This window comes from Chinchilla lanigera, unplaced genomic scaffold, assembly GCF_000276665.1.
Source record: "Chinchilla lanigera isolate Chin_1 unplaced genomic scaffold, ChiLan1.0 scaffold00083, whole genome shotgun sequence".
Classification (NCBI taxonomy): Eukaryota; Metazoa; Chordata; class Mammalia; order Rodentia; family Chinchillidae; genus Chinchilla; species Chinchilla lanigera.
Window position 1 is genome coordinate 9293026 of NW_004955484.1, and position 21766 is coordinate 9314791.

The following is a 21766-nucleotide window of genomic DNA, read 5'->3' on the forward strand; positions in this document are numbered from 1 at the left end:
TAAAAAAAAGGACTCAGACATGATATGTATATGTACTGACTCCCCATGATGAATGTATTCATTATGTATCACAAATGTACTAATAAAAAAATGAAAGCACTCCAGAAGGATACATCCACAAAGCAAATAAAGATATCAAACAATGTAGTGGTTTTCAAAGTGTCGTTCCCAGATCTTTAGAGTTCCCTGAGACATGTACAGAGGCCCACAAAATCAAAACTATTTTTAAAAAATTATTTTCACAATAATATGAAGACATTAATTGCCTTTGGTACTGTGTTGATATCTGCACTTATGATACAGAGCAAAACCTACTTGCTCCTTGAAGCAGTGACATCAAACTTCACTAGTAGTCATTACATTCTTCACCACGGCACACTTGTAGTTTTTTTTTTTTTTTTTTTTTTTAAGCCAATTACACTTAAGAATACCTTGATAAAGGCTGGGCGTGGTAGCACATGCCTGTAATCCCAAGCACTCAGGAATCTGAGGCAGGAGGATCATTGTGAGTTCAAGATCAGCCTGGGCTACAAGTAAGCTCAAGGCCAGCCTGAACTGCATAGTGAGACCCTGTCTCAAACAGACAAAAAAAAAAAAAAAAAAAAGAATACCTTGATAAAGCAGTACCAGTGATTAATTTTATTAAATCTTGACCCTTAAAGACAAGGCTTATGAAAGAATTCCATCCCTGGAGAATGTTCCTAAGTCAGATTCATTTGTAAGTCCAACAAAGTGAGTTCCACACTTGGACACAAATATACAATGTAAAACAACAACAACCACAAAAAAAAAAAAACCCCTCCATATCACCACTTTTCCTCTTGCTTCTGGCCATCTTGGGCTCTGACTGAGCACTGTACTACTACTCTATACATATTGTACTATACAGTAAGCATGCAGCAGAACAACTGTGACAATGTCCCTCATACATGTGAGCTGCTTCTGTGATTTGTTCACATCTATGTAATGGAAGGGCCGTTGGGATCTGTGAAAGTTCACAACTTAAATGTTCATAAGTGGGAATTACTGTACACATGTTTTGTATTATGTAATTAAATGGAAAGTGTACATGAAATATTCCTGATACATACTCAGAAACAGTGGATGCTTTGCAGGAAAACACTTGTGTGACTGAGTTGCAAGCTAACTAGTCCCTTTTTAATGAAACACCTTTGTTATTTGGAAAAAATAACCTGATGAACTACCATTATTGACTTGAATATTTTCTTGAAAATAAACAAAGTGAGCCTGTTATTTTAGAAAAACAACTGATGGTAACTGTTGTCAATTAGAGCATTTCAGTTATCAAGAAAAAATTAGAAGTTTTGGGGCCAAGAATGTGTCAGTGGTAGAGCATGAGATTAGCATGTACAAGGGCCTGAGTTTGACTCCCTGCACCAAAATAAATACGTAAATTATAACTTTGGAAAACCCTTATCTGCCACTATGAATTTGACAGATAAACCACCATGAATTTGGCAAATAAACCCTTATCTCCACCATGAATTTGACAACTTAAAAAGTTTTCTAATGAGACTGATGACAGTATTAACAATATGATTTTTAGATCTTATATAATGAAACTTGTCAATACTTAGAAACTCTACATAACTCAGTGCATCAATATTTTTCAAATGACCAATGCATGATGTTATAAATCATGCATGGGTAAAATACCTTCCCTTTTTCCCCCCAGTAATGAAGACTCAATCCTGGGCTTTGGCACTGAGCTACATCTATTTTTCATTTTGAGATAAAGTCTTACTAAGTCACTAAGTTCCTCAGGCTGGGTTCATACTTACAACCCTCCTGCCTTAGCTTCCCAGAGGGCTGCGTGTGCCACCACAGTCAGCTAAAACACCCAAGATATAAGAATGGATTTTACTATAACAAAGTACAAAAAGTTCATTGATATGGCTTCATGTACACACACAACTTAAATGCGTGTGTGTGTGTGTGTGTTAGTGGGATTGAACACTAGGTAAGCACTCTATCACTGAGCTACATCACAGTTTTTATTTTAGTTTATGTATTTATTTATGTTTGTATTTATTTATTTGTTTATTTGTTTTTAGATATGTTCACTTATTCAGCCTTGAACTCACTATGTATCCCAGGATGGACTGGAACTTCCAATTCTTCTGCCTCTGCCTCCTGAGTAGATGAGATTAAAGGCATGAACCACTGCAGCCAGCTTACACAATGAAATTTTAAGTAACTACCCTTTGTTCAGTTTTCATATCTTTTTTTGACTTTTAAGTTTCTTTTAATTTTAAAAATTAAAAAAAACTAACAAAACAACAATGAAGACAAAATCAAAACAACACAAAAACAACAAAAACAATACCTGACCTCAAAAACAATATGATAGGAATTAACAATGGCTGCTATATTACCTACTGTTATCTTCAGTGAAGGTGCTCAGTCCTCTAGACATAAGAATATAAGATTGGTCAAACAATCAAAGACTAACAATAAAAAAAACCAACATTGGAAATGATGCAGAGCTTTACTATACAAGACGGCAGGAGTTCAACAATGGTTCTTATACTGCATATTGTTGTTTTCAGATCAGTCATTCTGATTACCAGATTCAAGTGTGCAAAACTGGTCAAGAAAAAAGAATATTTTAAGCATTGACTGTTCCTTTCAATAAACCACAGACAACAGCAATACACCTATTCCAGCTATCTTTATATATACATATAAATTTTGTTTTTCATTAAAAAACCCCAAAATAACAAAAACAAATACATAAAGAAAACAGCATAAAGAACAATAAAAGTGATACAGAATTTCAAAACATGGTGATAGGATATTGACAATGGTTGTTATATTATATAATGTCACCTTCACAATGGTTGCACATATAATCAGATACAGACATGCAAGACTGATCAATTACACATTAACAGTTCCTTTCAATAAACCAACAGATATTAGTAGTACAATTATGCTAGCTATCCCGTGCAGTTTTCATATCTTACTGAAGAAGAATATTCACAGTTCTCTTAAAGGTTGTTAAAATATTCCTCTTTCCCAACTACATATCTGTATGAGGCTAGGTTTTCTCCATATATTTTGTCTCTTTTTTTACACTTGATCTTAGCCAAAAGGCCGAGAAGTGGTTTTTTTGTCTCTTTTTTTGAGATGAGATCTCGCTATGTATTCCAGGCTGACCTTGAACTCACTATGTAGTCCAGGCTGGTTTCAAACTTATGGCAATCCTCTTGCCTCAGCTTCCCAAGCACTTGGACTACAGGGATGCACCATCATGCCCAGGTTTTTCCATATATTTCAAACAAAAGACTGCAATATAACTGATTTAAGAAGCAAGTATGCAAATATGGCTGTCTTATGTTAAACAAGACATTAAAGATATTTATAAGGACATAAGTCCATAATACTCTTCTTACTATTTTTTATTTCAGAAAATATAATTATTCTTCATATTATTAATATATAATGGATATATTACGGCTTCTGTTAGCTAATATAATGGGCATATTATTTTATTAAATTATATAAATATGCATTTTAATTAAATAATAAATATTTCTTATTTTCCTCAGTTTTTATTTCCAGATGCTAAATATTAGGGGATATAGTCCACATTAACAAATGTTCTTGGGTATCCTCAATAATCTTTAAGAGTGTAAAGGGCTCTTGAGACCAAAAAATTTAAGAATTGCTCAAAAACGTAAATTAGAATTACAAAAATTCAGAAGATGACTGACTGGAGGACTTGGGAATATAGCTCAGTGGCATAAGCGCCTGCCTGGCAAGCATGAGGTCATGAGTTCGATTCCTAGTACCCACTCCCCACCAAAAAATTGCAATATAGATGATGACTGGAAAGGAAAAGAAAATTTTGAAAATAGAGATGACAGGACTCAAGAAATAATAACAAAATTAAGGATTATTTCACAAATGAAGACAGAAGAATGAAAGCAAGAAAAAAATAATAGGACAATTCCACTTCTGGGTATACTTTATATCTAAAAGAATTGAAAGCAAGATCTGAAACAAATACTTGTACACCAATGTTCATAGCCACATCATTCACAATAGCCAAAACCCAGAAACAATTCAAATGTTCACCAATGGATGAATAAACAAAACATGGAATACACATAAAATGAAATCTTAATCTTAAAAAGGAAGGAATTTAGAGACCTAGCAAGACACTTCCTTAAAATATTTTTGTGAAAGCGCTGGGGCTGTAGTTAAGTATGAAGGCTCTGGGATCAATCCTCAGCACACACACACAAGACAGAAGAAAGAAGGAGAAAGAGGAGGAGGAGAGGAAGGAGGGGGAAAATTTGACACCTGCTACAATATGGATGAGGTTTGAACACTTTATGCAAAGTGAAATAAGGTCCACATAAAAGGACAAATATTTCATGATTCTATTTATACAAGGTACCTGTAGTGGTTTAAATCTAAAATGTTTCCCAAAAGCCTCATGTGTTTGGAAGGTGACTGAATAATGAGGGTGCTATGCTTATCAGGAGTTCATCCTTTGATGAGCTCAGTAGCTAAATATGCTATAAAGAGGCGGTGTCAGCCAGGAGTAGTGGCACACGCCTCTAATCCCAGCACTCATGAGGTTGAGGCAGGAGGATCGTTGTGAGTTCGAGACCAGCCTGGGCTACAAAATGAGCTCAAGGCCAGCCTGAACTGCATAGTGAGACCCTGTCTCAAAAAGACAAAAAAAAAAAAAAAAAAAGAGAGAGAGAGAGAGAGATGGTGTCTAGTTGGAGGTGGGTCCCTGGCATGTGTGATCTGGAATGGTATATTCTTGTTTCCACTCCTTCCTTTTCTCTCTGCTTCCTGGGTGCTGTGGAGTAAGCAGTGTTCTCTCATGCCCTTACACAACACTATTTCTGCCTTGGAGCCAGCCAGGCATAGATCAAAACCACTGTGAGCCTAATAATCCTCTCTTTTTAAATTATGGGTGTCAGGTATTTTGTCCCAGGTATGGTGTCATAGTTACTTTTCTTGTTGCTGAAAAAAAAAAAAAAAATACCTGACACCCAAAGTTAAAGGAGGGAAGGTTTACTTAGCTCACAGTTTGTAGAGGTTTCAGTCCATAGTTGGCTAGCTCCAAAGCAGGGCAACATGGCACAAGGACATTGCAGAAGACGCAGCTCATGGTGTGGCAGGCAAAAAGCAGCAAGCCTTTTCCCTTTTATCCCTTCCAGAATACCTGAACTATGTTAAACCAATCTGTGGATTAATTCGGTAATCACACACCCTTAATCCTTGTATCACACTGTTATTGCTCATATCTGGACATCCTCCCCAAAAATTATAGGTTGTGCTTTTCAGAGGCGCTAATCTAGAGGGTATGATGCTGGGATTAAGGATGTGTGATCACTAAATTAGCTCCTGATTGGTTTGGCATAGTTCTGAGTGTGGATAATGGGAAGGCACCCTGGGTGTGAGTGCTACTCTCCCTAAGGACATGTTTCTTGGATAGAATACGAGGGACAGAAAGAGGGCTGCTCTTACTGCTTTCTACTTTACTGCTTGCTGTCTTCTGCCTTCTACAAACTGTTTCTCCTCTGCAATGCCCCTCTATCATGTCACCCTGTCTTGGAATCAGCTGATTATGGACAGAAACCTCTACAAACTGTAAGCTACAATAAACTTCTTCTCCTTTAACTTTGGGTGTCTGGTATTTTGTCTCAGTAACAATAAAAGTAACTAAGACACACCTCTTAAACCCAGCATCACACACCATAGATCCAGCCAACTCTGAAAAGCCCCACCTATGACCACATGAGGCTTTTGAGGGGACATCTAGACACAAGCCAGACAGATGGGAAAGTAACTATTTGAGTACCTAGAACAGTCAAATTCATAGGGATAGAAAGTAGAAAAGTGACTGCCAGGGGATGAGAGTAGTGTGGAACGGAGAGTTATTATTAAATGGATGCAGAGTTTCAGTTTGGGAAGATAAAAAAGTTCTAGTGATGGTTGCATAGCAATGTGAATGTACTTAATGCCAGTGAACTGTACACTTAAATGGTTAAAATGGAAAATCTTATGTATATCTTACCACAACATTTTTTAAAAAGTAGAGAATGCCTTAAGAGGATTAGAAAGAAGATTTTTAAAAATATACTTTAAAAAATGAAATATTAAGATACTGGAAAAAACACATGAAGTGGAATACAGTCATACAATAGAATATTATTTATAAATATGAAAGAATAAACTACTGATATGTACAATATAACATTATGTTGAGAGAAAGAGGCCAGAACCAGAGTATATACTATATGATTTTAGTTGTAGGAAATTCAAGAGGAGGCCAAACAAATCTATGGTGGTAGAAATGAGAAGTGCAGTTGAATCTAGGGTGCATTGACTGGAAAAGCCAGGTGGGAACATTCTGGGATAATGAAAATGTTTTACACTTTATTGGCATGTTGGCTACATGGGCAAATGTATTTGTCAAATGTCAATCACATATCTATCCAGAAATTAATATCCTGAATAAAGAACTACAACCCAACAACAACAATGAAAACCCAACTAAAAAAGTGGATAAAGCTAATTCTTCAAAGTAGATACACAAATGACCAACAAGCTCAGGAAAAGATGCTCAACATCATCAACCATTAAGAAAATGCAAATCAAAACCACAAAATAATACTTCATACCCACTAGGATGGCAACAATAATAATAATAACAACCATAATAATAACAATGATTATAAACAATGAATACTGGCCTAGCGTACACAGGGATCTGGGCTCATTCCCAGAATGAGGAGGGGGAGGACTTAGACACTGTCTTCACAACTTTCACAATAATTATAAAGTAGATCATAGGTCTGAATGTAAAACACAAAACTAAACTTCTAAAAGATAAAAGAACAGAAAATATAAATAGCCTTGGGTTTGGTGATGAATTTTTAAAACAACGCCAAAAGCATGATTCGTGAAAGAAAAACTTGTAAAAGAGGACTTCACTAAAATTCAAAATGTCTGTTTCATAAAAGGCACTGATAAGAGAATGAAAAAATAAGCCCACAGATTGGGTGTATAGTTTGAAACTTAAATGTCCCCTAAAGGCCTCCATGTTAAAGGCTTGGCTTTCAGATCACTGTGCTGCCAGAGGTGGTGGAACCTTTAGCAGTTGGGGCCTAGGGGAATGAAGTAATTTGGTACGTAACTTTGAAGAGCATATTAAGACCTTTGGCGCTTCCTATCTCTATCTTATTTATTTATGTGTTTTTTTGAGACAGGGTCTCACTATATAGTTTAGGCTGGCCTTGAACTCACTACGTAATCCAGGCTGGTCTCAAACCTGAGGTGATCCTCCTGCCTCGGCCTCCCAAGTGCTGGGATTATGGGCATGCACTACCACGCCTGGCGCCCTTCCTGTCCCTTTTTGCTTCCTTACCACCATGATATGAGCAGCCTCCTCAGCCATGTGTTCCCACCATAATGTACTTACTGCCTTGCACAACCCCCAAAGTGACCATGGACTAAAAACTCTGAAATCAGCTGTGAAAATAAACTCCTCCTTATAGGTTAATTTACTTCAGGTATTTGTTACCATAATAGAAAGATATTTGCAAAATATTTTATCTGATAGAGGACTGGTATGCAAAATATACAAAGAACTCCAAAACTCAACAATAAGAAAACAATCCAAAAATAGGCATGCAACTATGGATTGAAACCTCTACAAACTGTGAGCCAAAACGAAAACCTTTCATCTTTTAATTTTGGGTGCTGAGTATTTTGGCTCAGCAAAGCAAAAAATAACTAAGATACATGGAAACTGTTTTATATGTAATTTTACTGTAAACCTAAAACTTCTGTAAAGGCCAAAGGCTTTTAAGAAGAAATGAATTATTAACACATGCTAAAATATAGATGAACCTTCAAAATATCATGCTAAATCAAAGAAGCCAGACAAAAAAGCTCATGTATTATTCCATTCATATGAAATATCCAGAAGCTAATACATAGAGACAGAAAGCAGATTAATGGTTTCCAGGGGCTGAGAAAAGTGTGAAATGAGGTGTGATAGCCTAATGGGTTTATAAAAATGTTCTAGAACTAGATGGTGATGATGATTGTGCAATATCATGAATGAACAGATATTCCTCATTTAACAATGTGTTTAACAACGGTTCAGACTTATTAGTAAGGTGCACTGTACAGTCTTATAACCCACCAGTTGGACTTACAACCTGTCTTTTATTTTGGTACAGTTTTGCACATCTTGTTTATAAAGCCTCAATGTCTTTCTTCTGTACTGTGCACCTTGTTTATATAGTAATGTAATTTTTGCAGATTGTACTGTATACTATAGTACTGTAGTTTTATGTTGTCATACATTTCTGCACTGCATGTAAGAATTATTCAAACAAAAGCAAAGTCATCAAGTTGAAGTTTTCTTTGACCATTTCTTTGACCTGAATATTGTAATGTACATCCTATACACAATTCCTCATTTAGTGACAATTCACTTAACGACTAGACCTAGTTGCAGGAACTGAATTCAGTCATTAAAGGAGTATCTGTACTGAATGACTTTGAGTCATATTATTTTGTAGGGTTTTTTTTTTTTGAGACTGGGTCTTGCTATATAGTTCAGGTTGGCCTTGAACTTACAGCAGTCCTCCTGTCTCAGCTTCCTAAATGCTGGGATTACAGCTGTGTGTCACTAAGCCTAGAAAATCACATACATTTTGACAGTGAATTTTCAAAGCCAAGCATTGTGGTGAACACTTGTAATCCTACCTGCTCTGAAGGCTGAAGGAGGAGGATCAAAAATTCAAAGCCTGGGTAATTTGGTGAGACATTGTCTCAAAAAAAAAAAAAAAGAAAGAAAGAAAAGGTGAGGTGAGGTGTGGAGAACGTGACCAGTTTCTGAGTACTTTTAAGCATGGACCTAAGCATTAGTGAATTTTTAGAATAAAGATTATATCTTATCAGGAATGTTATTTCTTGGAAGCTGTTTTTCACAGGTTAAAATTGAGGCTTTAAACTTCCCCTAGGCCGGGGGTGTAGCTCAGTGGCATAAGCACCTGCCTCACAAGCCCAAGGTCCTGAGTTTGATTCCCGGTACAAAAAAAAGAAAAAACTTCCCAACATCTCATCGCAGCTGCAGTCCTGTCACATGTTATATGATTTGAAAGGTATGTGCTATGTTGCAGATGAAGTACACACATAATATTTTCAAATACTTCCAGAGAGACATTTTATAATTCACACGAAGTGCACATCTTAAGAAGAGATGTATTTGGTTCTGGCATTCATAAAGAGTAAAGACAAGCAAATCAGACAACAAATCAAACACTGCATATCATAGATGTCAAGAATAACAGAATATGATTGGGGTATAGTGGTAAAGGTGAGTGGCAAAGCACTCACCTGGCATATGCCAAGCCCCGGGTTCCATCCCTACCTCCACAGGAAAAAGTAAAATATGGAAGAGAATAATCTCCCATTTAAAAAATATCCGTATGAAAGCAACAAATCAAGTAATCTCTCTATAGAAAACCATCTATATAGCTCATTTGAAAACTGAATTAGTGGGCTGGGGATATAGCTCAGTGCAAAGGCCATGCATTCAATGCCTAGGACTACAATAAATTTTAAAAAGCAAAAATAAACTAAATAAATGACATATATATGTAAGGGATGTTTCTGGAAAGCTACCCAAAATATTGGTAACAGTATCTGTCCTTAAAAAGAGAGTTGAGGTCTGTGGGACTAGGAGAAAGTGGGGTACGACTTACTTTTCACTGTAAAATTATATTACTCATGTAATAAATTAAATCATTTTAACAACCAAAAAAAGAGTTCATAGTTCTATTTCCCCCCTCTACCAAATAACTATCATCATTCTAAACACATGCTATAATGTAGTCTTAAAATAAAAATTTATTGTTAACCCCACATCATACTCTGCAGGTATCATTCTACTTCTGTATTTTCCTTTCTAGCCAAGTTATTCAGCAAACTTTCTCACTTTTTCTTCTCCCTCACTATCACTCCTTTTTCATCCCACTTCAGTCTGCTCCCCCACCATCCTCATTCTCCCCAAACTCCCCTTGTCCAGGTCACCAGTGAGCTTTTTGCCATTTCCTGTATTAACATGCTCAGCCTGTTAACAGCATTAGCCACAGCTGACCGTGACTCTCACGATATACCTCCCTTTCTTAAATTTCAAGACACCACATTCTTCTTCCTCTGTTCAACCTCTAAACATTAAAATATGCCAAAGTTGAATCTTAAGATTTATTCTTTTCTCTGTCCACATTTTCTCCTTAGGTGAATTAATCTCATCCCATGGTTTTAAATACTGTACACACTATCTGCTAACGTCTCCAAAATTTATATCTCTAACCGTGACCTTTGCTTTGAGTTCCAGTCTCACATATACAACTGCCTTAAGTAAAATATCTTATATATTCAGTCTGTTACTGTGTGCTTTTATTTAATTATAATCAAGCTGGCATTACATTAATCGATACTATTTTAAGCAGTATGCCTAAAAATAATAAAATTGGAAATTCATAATTTATTAGTTTACTAGTTTGAAATTTTTGTGTACTAAGTAAAAGCTTTTCAAAATTATTGATTTAAGATGCACTAAAAATAGAAAAAAAAAATGGGCTACCCTTCATACATGTAAGGAAAATTTTTGTCTTCTCAATCTACTTGTTTTTAGAAGTATGTTTGCACTACCAAACTAGGCCAGGAAGAAAGATGGATGATATCACATTCAGATTGTCAATAAATTCCAGTTTATCAGTACCTCAAAATAAAGCTAAATTCTAAGAAAGTACATGTATAAATTATAGGTATATATAATTTATACAGGGTACACATATAATCTATTTATGTGTGTGTATATATAATATAAATGTGCATGAATGCACATAATTTATATAACTCCATTGAAGAAACACACTTGGATATCAATTATTATCAAAATTCCTTGCCCAATAATACATCACTTTTTATTAACAGTCCAGGATTTGTTTAGCACCATGTTGGATATTTGAATATCAAAGCAATCAACTTTTTTATTCTTGAGGATAATACTATTAAAAGATGATCTCTAATATCAGTGGTTAATAATTTTTTTTTACTTACAGAACAAAAACTTTTGAAATTTCATTGTGGGACTTAGTCTATTTATATTTCTTTTTTTCTTTTTCTTTTTTGATACTGGGAATCAAACTTAGGGCCTCACACTTGCCAGGCAAATGCTGTATTTATATTTCTATAAATGAGAATAATTAATGCATATAGGATTCTTCTACACCAGTATATATCTACAGGTTTGTACCATTCTCATGAAACCATCCGACTGACAGATGTGTTCATGGTTTCAAAGGAGAACATCCTATCTGACACACTTGGACAAACTCTGGGCTCTATGTCCTATTTCTGCTCCTGCTGCTGAGTAGAGAATATATCTGTAGTTGGAACAGCAGAGGGAAGAGAGAGAGTTATTAAAGTAATGCCATTTATTGGCTTTCCCTAGCTCCTAAAATTAGGAAGCAAGTGGAAGAACTGCAAGTGAATATAAAAGGGATATTTCTTCTACTGCTACAAAAATTTTAGTGATTAAAAGCTCTTCTGGTTTGTTCTGTCTCTTTTGAACAATATTTCCCCTGCCATTTCCCAATTTTATAATGTGAATTGGCTTTAGAATCAGAATATAACATTATCCTTTAGTGTAAGAAGTAATTTTGCATTTTATAAAACAGTTGTACTTTTACCAATTAGTCACATACATAATTGAGTATTATAAGAAGTAAACAATAAGAAGTAAATAGAAGAAGAAAAGGTTGGAAGATGAAAGCATCCTAGGCACCCTAATACAGTGAAATGCCGATCAGTGTTATGAGATTCGTGTCCAAGGGGGCCCTTCTTTTATTAAAATTCCATGGGATAGTTCTACATTATATAAATTTGGTACCAAGGGGCTGGGGATTCAGCTCAGTGGCACAGCGCCTGCCTGGCAAGTGCGAGGTCATGAGTTTGATTCCCGGTACTGGAAAAAAAACAAAAAAAAAACAAAACAAAAAGCAAAACAAAAACAAATTTGGTACCAAATGTCTGACACCACAGGTTATGGTATTATCATTATCATTAGAGAAAATTTTAATATCGTTAAATTAATCAAATGAAAAGGCAAATATATTGATCATGTGTGTCGTATTTCTAATATTTGGGAGATATTTTAATAAAAAATTTATTGTATTAAATTCTAATAACCAGGACAGAAACAAAATCAAATAAGGATAAAAAAATTTTTTAAACCAAATAAAGAGTAGCAGTAACAAATAAATAAAAGATTAAACAAACACATATTAAATGACAAAGTAGCAAAGCAATAGCAGTAAATCATTAAGGCTAAGAAACATACTATGCTCTAAAAGATACAGAAATATTAAAAATTCTATTAGAATTAGAAATGATTCTTATCCTAAGCATTAAAATAAAAAAGAAGATGAAACACAGTATCTAAAAGCCTGAGAATACAAAGCAGAGAACATGAAAGACATCTTACTATTCCCAATGTGGTTGTCATTTAGGAATGAATAAAACATTATGTAAAAAAGTGTCACTACAGTCAGATTAACACATAAAAAACCTACATCACACCTACCTAAATAATTTGGTAAAACATCTGAAAAAGCAAATTTCATAAAATTTAGACAGTTTACAGTGGATAAATAAGTATGGTGAGATACTGAGTAATCCTAAATTTCACAGCGGACAGCTTCTAGCCATTTCCTTGGAGCAGGAACTTGGTCACTCAAGGACCACTGGACAAGAAATCAGTAGAGTTGGACTAAAGCCATCTAGTTGTCTTAATAATGAATACACTGTCTCTGGAAGAGAAGCTTCCATCACAGACTGTGGAGGAGGGACACATCTATCATCCTGTGCAATCTCCACTGGTTGATAAATTACCTTAGAAGGCTGCAGGTAAAGAATGGAGTAGAAGAGGTAGGAGACTGAGGAACACCCTGCTGCCATTGTCCTGGTAGACTGTGCTGGGGTCTGGCAGTGATACGCAGGTTGCTGATAAACTGGATGAGCTACCATCACAGGAGAACGACATATGAGATGTGAAGGGGACAGAAGTTACCTCTGAAGTATAAAAATACGCTGCGCCATTATAGTACATGTAAGGATATCCGGTTGAAGTGGTTAGATACATCATTCCAGCAGCTGGCATTACACTAGAACTAGAGATCCCTACTCATAGTTTTCTTATTGCTGGACCAATATTGAGTTTCTTATCTTTATAATTAAGATTTTCAGCCTCTTGTAAAATTTTTTGTGTATCTTTTTGCATTTCAAAAGTGGCACAACCATACCCTTTAGACACTCTAGCTCTGTTATTTACAATCTTCATTTCTTTCACAGGCCCATACTGGCGAAAATTTTTCTTAAATCATTTTCATTAAAAAAAAATCATTTTCATTTGGCTTAAAGTCAGTTCCTTCTACAAGGATGCGACTGGGTGTCACAGTTCCATACCTTGGGGGCACTTGCTGGGTTACTGAAAGGCACTGGTGACATAGGATTAGGGGTTAGAGAATCTGTGAATGATATGACCACCTCCCTCCCGGAAAACCGAGTCGCGGGGCGCTATCACCGGACGCTGCGGGGATGCGCCCCCTAGTGGCGATGGTGCTCGACCCCACGCTAGCCCTCATAAGTTTATAAAAGGAAAGTAAAAGGAGGAAACTTATATTGAACTGGAAATATAGCTTTGTGATAGAGCCCTTGCCGCGCATCAAGCATAGCATAAAAACAAAACAAAACAAAACAAAAACCCACATAAGACAAAAAATACAATCATATCCATATCACATATTATATATAAAAATAAATTCTAGATAGATTAGACAACATGAAGAGCAAAACTGCAGAATTTTTAGAGGACAAAAAAGGAGCCTATTATATCAGTGTAGGGCAAAATTTTATCAGTAAGACAACAACGCCTGTAATCTCAGCACTAGGGAGGCTGAGGCAGGAGGATCACTGCCAGTTCGAGGCCAACCTAGGCCATAAAGTGAGCTCAAGGCCACCCTGAACAGATAGCCAGACCCTGTCTCAAAAAGACCAAGAAAAAAAAGACAACAAAACCAAATTACCAAAAAAGACCATTACCTCAACATGAATTTTTCTGCATGACAAAGGAGAATGTAAATATTTATTTGAATTTTTAATAGAGATATAGCAAGAAAAAACAAAAAGCGTTCATAAATGATCCCTTTGTACATTAAAAAAGTAACACTAATCACATGATCAGAAAAATCTAACAGCATGGAAAAGTACAGAATGAAAATTAAACTCTCTCTTCCAAAGGAGACCACTGTGATTTCTTACAGAATAATTTTATAATGCATACACCAGCACATTCATTTAATTGAAAAATATCTGTTTTACTGGTAAATTAAAAAAGTAAATTGCCAAAGCCTGGCATGGTGGCATACATCAGCATTTGGAAGGCTGAGGCAAGAGGATCACTGCAAGTTTGAGGCCAGCCTGAGTTCACGGCAGCCTGAATTACCTAGTGGAACCTTGCTTCAAAAAAAAAAAAAAAAAAAAGGCACATTGCTAAACAGCTGGGTGTGGTGGTCCAGGCCTGTACCCCAGGACTTTAGAGGCTGAGGCAGGAGGATCACTGAGGGTTCAAAGTGAGCCTGGGCTACACACTGAGCCCAAAGCCGATCTGAACTACAGACTGAGACTCTGTCTCAGAAAACAAAACAAAAAAGTTGCCAAATAACTTATATGTTACTATTCCTTTATTTTAAAAGGTGGCCATGTATATGTGCTTTTATAGTGATGGAAAAAGTATGGGAGGTGGGAGAACATTTTTTTACTTTAGACACTTCTGTGTTGTACGAATTGTCAGAATAAGCACAAATAATTTTTGTCATTTAATTGCCTGAAATATAAACAAACAAAACAAATAAATACAAAGTCAAGCAGAAAAAAACCTGCCATATAATAGTCTACTTGGAGAATGAAAGGGGTACATCCTGCCCCCCTTGTTACTGATTTTTATTTTTATTTTTTTCCGGGTCTTGCTATGTTGCCCAGAATGGTCTCAAACTCAGTGAGCTCAAGCCTTTCCAAGCTGGGCCCACAGGCCCGCACAATCACACCTGTACCTGCTCCTGCTTCAAATATCAAAGTGAATAAATATTTTTTAAAAGGCAGGAAAATCACAAGAGTGTATCAGCCAATGGCTGACTTGTAATATAGGTGAGTTTAAAGAGTTTGGGAAAAAAAAATACACCTAAAATATCTACATTTATATACACATCAAATTATTATCTTAGCTAGGGATGGTTACAGAAAGAAGGAAAATTAGTACCCTCTTTATTTATCTATGCAATGTTTCCCTCTTATTAGCATGCACAATTTTTTTTTGTTGTTGTTGTTGTCTTTTTGAGACAGGGTCTCACTATGCAGTTCAGGCTGGCCTTGAGTTCATTTTGTAGCCCAGGCTGGTCTCAAACTCGCAGTGATCCTCCTGCTTCAGCCTCCCACGTGCTGGTTATTACAGGAGTGTACCACCATGCTTGGCTTACAGTTTTCATTTTTTAAGTAATAATTTTTAAATAAAATTACAAATAAAAAAACAGGTTATTAAAAAAAAAAAACCCAGGTTATTTCACATTCCACAAATGAAAAAATAGGAAGCAAGAAAGGCAACTTTTGATTATGGTTACAGCACAGGCTCTGGAATCAAAGTCTTGTGTTAATAAATGCTGGCTGCTCTGTGTGTGACTTTGGGCAACAGTCTAAACCTAATTTTATTCATTTGTAAAACTGCACCTGCCTGACAAGCTTGCTGTGGAGATTGAATAATGCAGGTAAAGCACTTAACGCAGGACCTGGTGATCATTTAGGATGGGTAACAGATGAATCGAGAATGCTGATAACTTTTTCAACTTTCTTATTCCATGGACAGTCAGAAAACATGTGAGCCAGACCACAAGTCAAAGAGAGAGTCAACAGTCACTCAGCCAGTACTGTCTCTAGGAAGAAGGCAGGGGTACAGCACTGACCTAATCACCTGAGAGATCAGTTGCTCTTCAGTCAGGCCCCTTTCTGAGCCCATTTTACAAATGAGAGCTACACATCCAGATGGATTAAAAAAGGTCAAGTTCTTGAAGTTCATAGGAATGAACAACAGGAAGTTGCTAATGAATGGATTGAGGATGGAGAGAAGTCCTTTCCCAGTTTACCCCAACCAGCAAAAGCACTTCCAGATACGTTTCCAAAACTGTCGTAAATAACGTTCCTTCTGGGGCATGGTGACACACCCCTGTAATCCCAGCACCTGGGAAGCTGAGGCAGTTCGCTGCTTCACAGACTCCACAGCCTGGACTACACAGTTGAGTTCAAGGCCAGTCTGAACTACACAGGGAGACCCTGTCTCACAAAACAAAACAAAACAAAACAAAACAAGACAAAACAAAACAAAACAAAACAAAACAAAAAACAACACTCCTTGTGCCTCAACAGCACCCTCTCACTCCCAGCCATAGCTGCCCCTCTCAGCACTGCCCATCTCCCACCAATGTCCCTCTGAGGGCTCACTTTCCGTCCAGTAGTTCACACTTCTTTCCTCTGTCCAGTTCTGTCACCTGCCACAGACTCCCGCCTGTTAAATCTTTCTTCTCGACTTCATACTCTTCCTCAATTCCACGCCCTCTGCTCTTTTACTTCAGCTCCTCCACCTCCACTTCACTGTAACCATTCTGCCTCAGTTTCCCCTCCTCCGCTTCAGAGACCGCTCCCCTGCGGCTCCTCAGCCTCTAAGGCGAGTTTTCCCCGGCTTCCACCTCAGTTTCCTCCTCCCGGCCTCTAACCACACGGCCCTGGCCCAAGTAGTCCCAGCCTGGCCCTACCAGGCTGCTCCTGGGTCAGCGCCCCCAGGCGGCGAATGCCCTCCTCGTCCAGTTCCCACTGCTCCGCCATCCCCGCCCGCCGCTCACCTGACGCGGCCCTCGAGACCGCCTCGCACACCCAGGCCCCGCCCCTGACTGGCCCCGCCCACGCAGCCAAGCCCCGCCCACCAGCACTCCCCACCCCCACCCCCAGCCCTGGAGTTGCGGAGTCCGTTAGTGGCCGCTCACGCGCCTACTCCCGCTGTAGGAGTAGCACCATGGTATGGAGCCACATCTGTAGGGGAACGCCAAAACCACTAAAAGGGCGAATGAAGGGAGCTGGAGCCTAGGAGTAGGACTGCATGGTTAGGGATCTCACTCAGGGGGGTGGGGGTTGGAAGGCGACCCCAAATTTGAAGGACGAGTGGGGTAGCTCTGAGGAGTTGGGAGAACGCGCTGCCTTGAGGGATGAGGGGTCCAGCGCTGAGGATTTGGAGGAGGCCAGGCCTAAGAGGTTGGGGCGCAGCTCTGAGGGTCTTCATATCTCAGCGTGGGGGTTTGGGAAATGCGGGCTTTGGAGCAAGGAATGGGGGTGTGTCGAGGAGAATCCTGATCTGAAGGTTGGGGAAAGGAGCCGATTTCAGAGACCTGATGGGGAAATCCTGATCTGAAAGACTGGGTAACTCCGTTCTGAAAAATTAAGATCTTGTCTTTAAAGCACAAGATGGTGCTAGCTCTAGATCTTGCCTTGAAAGGAGTTTCTTTGGAGGACGGGAACCAGTATGGGAAAGTGATGCTTTTTGGGATGGAGATGACTTTTAAGGCGGCCACATTTCTTGTAGCCAGTCTAGCAAGAAGCTGGTTTGTCCTTCAAAGTACCACACCGGCTCCCCCTTACCTGTGACTGAGGGCTCTTCCCAGGCTGGGATAGTTCTGCAATAACCAGCCCCTGAGCAGTCTCTGGGGAAGAAAGTTCTGAAGAGAACAGCTGTATCCCTAAGCTCTACCCTCACTCCCACAGGCACCTCTTGAGAGTCCCCTTATTCATGGGACATTTGTGTGAAGAGGCAAACTTTTGAGCCAGGACACTCTTGTCATACCCTATCCTTCATAAGACAAGAGGCACTGAGTCAAGAACTGGGCCTTTTTTTTTAAGGAGCAGATTTTCTTTAGCATCCAAATCTGCACACTCCACTGAGCTCTCAACCTCCTCATCACCTTTGAGGAAAACAGGACACAGCATCAAGAGTCCTTATATATCTATGATTTCTTGTATTGATTGGGCCATTAGTTACTGTTTGTCGTGTCCAACCTTAGCCACATCTAAAAGGGCAAAACTCAAAAGCGTAGGTTAGCTCATTCATTGGATGGCTTTCGCAGCACTGCTTTTGAGTGCTGATGACACCGTTTTACAATTTGTAATCTTTGTCTTCACACCCCCTACAGGCCATCTGGTCCCAAATGTGGCAAATATTATTACTCATTTTATACATATCTGAATAGATAGGTCAGATTTACTCTAGAAGAAAGGGACCTTATCTCCTTTATTATGGAATTTATTTTCCCTCTTCAACTGTCAAAATCAGAGGTGCAAGATTTTGTTGGAGAAAGAGACTTCCTCTCTTGAGCAAACATCTCTTTAACTATCTTCCGCCTACCTCCAACACATTTTAAACGTTCAGAAAGGTTGAAAGAATTGTACAGTAGGCACCTACCTTCTGCAGTTTACATTTTGCTATATTCTATCATCTGTTCATCTACCATCCCTCCATCAGTCCATCTTATTTTTTATCTAAAAATAAGTGGCAGATATAAGTACAGTACACCACCCAGTTACTTCAGCATGCATAATTTTTTTTTTACTAGATTTCAACATTGTTTCATGGCCCTTTTTTGTGTGCATGTATATGTGGTACTGCAGATTGAACCCAAGGGTACTTTATTATACTTTACTGCTATATCTGCAGTCCCCTTTTATTTTTTATTTTGAGACAAGGTCTCACTAAGTTGCCCCAGTGGCTCTCAGATCTGTGATCCTCCTGCCTCAGGCTCCTAAAGTGCTGGTAATTCAATCCCAAGCCTTTGCTCTGAGCTACATCCTCAGCCCTTTCCTTAATGTATTTTGAAACAGGGTCTTGCTAAATTGCCCAGGCTATGCTCAAACTTGCAGTCATCCTCCTGCCCCCACCTTCCAAGTGCTGGGGTTATAGGCATGCACAACCATGTTCAGCTTATTTACCACTCTTAAAATATTTATTTACAAGGGTAGTGCTCTTGGATTATTTTTAAATCTGATTTAAATGCCTTAAAATGTTTGATGACTTTCTTTTTTTCCATTGTGTTGATAACCTAAGTTATCTTGGAGCGGAGTAGACAATTCACTTATGAATGTGACTAGATAAGCTGAGGAAGGTTAAATGATCATTGTTGCCTTTGTATATATGAAAAGGCATCCACAGCATTCAACCTCCAATGATGTAAGGTAGGAGTACGAGAGAGCTCTGCAGGTACTCAGTGAGATGTAGGCTGTCTCATCAAAACTCTTTTTTATTTTATTTTATTTTATTTTATTTTTTCTGGTACCAGGAATCGAACTCACGACCTTGCGCTTGCCAGGCAGGTGCTGTGCCACTGAGCTAAATCCCCCACCTCCTCAAAACTCTTTCTTAAAAAAGCTTTATTGAACTATAATTAATATGCCATATGATTTACCATTTAATATGTACAATTCAATGGTTCTTATTATGCTCACAGAGTTGTACAGCCATCACCACAATCAATTCTTGAACATATTTTCCCAAAAAAGAAATTCTTAACCACTGGGAGTCACACACCATCCTTTCCCAACCTCCTCAGCCTTGGGCAACCACATTTACCTATTCTGCACATAGCGTGTAAATAGAATAATATATTTTGTAATTTTTTATATTTGACTTCTTTCACTCAGCATAATGTTTCGAGGTTCATCCATGTTACACCATGTATCAGTACTTCATTCTCTTTTAATGACAAATCATATTGCCTTGTATGGATATACTACTTTTTTTTTATATACTGCTTTTCAAAATTGATTAAGCAGCTGACAGACAAATTCAATTGAACATGATATAAATTTATTTCTAGGCTCCAAATTGATTCTACTTAGCTATATGGCTCTCCTTCTGCTAGTGGTGTGCTGTTTTTGTAACTCTGGCTTTATAGTAAGTTTCAAAGTAGGAAATATAAATGGACAAACTTTGTTTTTCTTTTTAGAGATTGTTTTAGCTAATCTGGGGTTTGGTGTATTCTTATATGAACTTAGCGTATAATCAATTTTTGTAAAAAAAAAAAAAAAAAGAGGCTGTTGAGATTTACACGGGGATTGTGCTGAATCTGCTAATCAAATTAGAAAGTATTGCCATTTTAACAATATTAAGTCTTCCACTCCATGAATGTGAGATGTTTTTCCACTTATTTGGGTCTTTTAAAATTTCTCTCAATGATATTTTGAAGTTTTCAGACTCTTACACTTCTTTTGTTAAACTTACTCAAAGTATTTTGTTTTTGATGCCTTTGGAAATGGAATTGTTTTAATTTCAGTTTTGGATTGCTTATTGCTGATCTATAAAAATATTTTTTTAAAGTATCGATTTGCATCCTTCAACCATGCTGGGGTCATTTTAATTTTTTAGTGAGTTCCTTAGGATTTTCTCTGTACTGTACAAAATTGTTATCAACAAGTGGAGATAGTTTAATTCTTCTTTTCCAATTAAGGTGCTTCTTGTTTGCTAGTTTGTTTGCTTTGAGGGTCTCACTGTGTAATGCAGGCTGGTTATGAATTCACGATGTAGCCCAGGGTGGCCTCAAACTTGCATTGATCCTCCTTCCTCAGCCTCCTGAGTCCTGGGATTACAGGTGTACACCAACCATGCCAGGCCCAGGATGCTTTTTATTTCTTCTTTTACATGACTCTCTTTCATTCTTCCTTTAGGAGGAGGCCGGCATACCCCATGAATCCGCAGAGGACTTCTTTCATTTCAATGTTGGAGGCTGGCATTTCTCAGTTCCCAGAAGCAAACTTGCCCAGTTCCCAGACTCCCTGCTATGGAAAGAGGCTTCAGCACTGACCTGTTCAGAAAACCAGAGGCTGTTCATAGACAGAGATGGCTCCACATTTAGGCACGTGCACTATTACCTCTACACCTCTAAGCTCTCCTTCTCCAGTTGTGCAGAACTTAACTTGCTGTATGAGCAGGCACTTGGTCTGCAGCTGATGCCTTTGCTGCAGGTAAGATGTTCTCTTCCAAGGGTGGTGATCAAAAACAGGCTTTCCCCCACTAAATGCAGTTTTTAATATATTGAGTCTTGAGATGACTCTGTTAATGGGCAAGTGTGATGAATGAGTTAAAATAATGAACAAGGGCTAGGAATGTAGCTCCGTTTATAGAGCGCTTACTGAGCATGCTTGAGGCCATGGATTCAAGTCCCAGTATTGAAAAAAAAAAAAGGTCTTTTGGTTATAAAATAGTGAACAACATGCTGGCATTGTGTGTTGTTTGTTTTTTGGTTCTGGGAATCAAGCTCAGGACCTTGAGCTTGCCAGGCAGGTGCTGTGCCACTGAGCTGTATTCCCAGCTCCTGTATAGTCTTAAGAGAGGATTTCAACCTGATTCTGCCCTATCTATCCCAGCAACCACTTCAGACCTGGGATGAGATTTAAGGTCATGCACTGGGCATGGTGGTGCATGCCTGTAATCCCAGCACTTAGGAGGCTGAGGCAGGAAGATCGCTGCAAGTTCGAGACCAGCCTAGGCTACAAAGTGAACTCAAGGCCAGCCTGAACTGCCTAGTGAGATCTTATCTCAAAAAGACAA

General features: G+C 38.1%; 2 protein-coding genes and 1 pseudogene across 5 annotated transcripts in view; 1 reads left to right on the forward strand and 2 right to left on the reverse strand.

Moving 5' to 3' along the window:
• The window catches only part of Lrrc36 (leucine rich repeat containing 36), a 55985-nt gene extending 38977 nt beyond the window's left edge, over window positions 1–17008 (reverse strand). For both annotated transcript variants that reach the window (XM_005403659.2, XM_013503895.1), the window contains exon 1: window positions 16935–17008. In XM_005403659.2, the coding sequence (XP_005403716.1) occupies window positions 16935–17004 (70 nt within the window). In that variant the 5' untranslated portion in view covers window positions 17005–17008. The remainder of the gene's footprint in view (window positions 1–16934) is intronic.
• Window positions 1–21766, forward strand: part of Kctd19 (potassium channel tetramerization domain containing 19) — a 61907-nt gene that overhangs the window by 10050 nt on the left and 30091 nt on the right. The window contains exons 1-2 of one of the 3 annotated variants that reach the window (XM_005403664.1): window positions 17122–17194; window positions 20884–21180. In XM_005403664.1, the coding sequence (XP_005403721.1) occupies window positions 17192–17194; window positions 20884–21180 (300 nt within the window). In that variant the 5' untranslated portion in view covers window positions 17122–17191. Of the gene's footprint in view, window positions 1–17121; window positions 17279–20883; window positions 21181–21766 lie in introns of those variants that run through there. The other 2 variants (XM_013503894.1, XM_013503893.1) reach the window with 2 other exon arrangements.
• LOC102025689 lies at window positions 12805–13718 on the reverse strand (annotated as a pseudogene).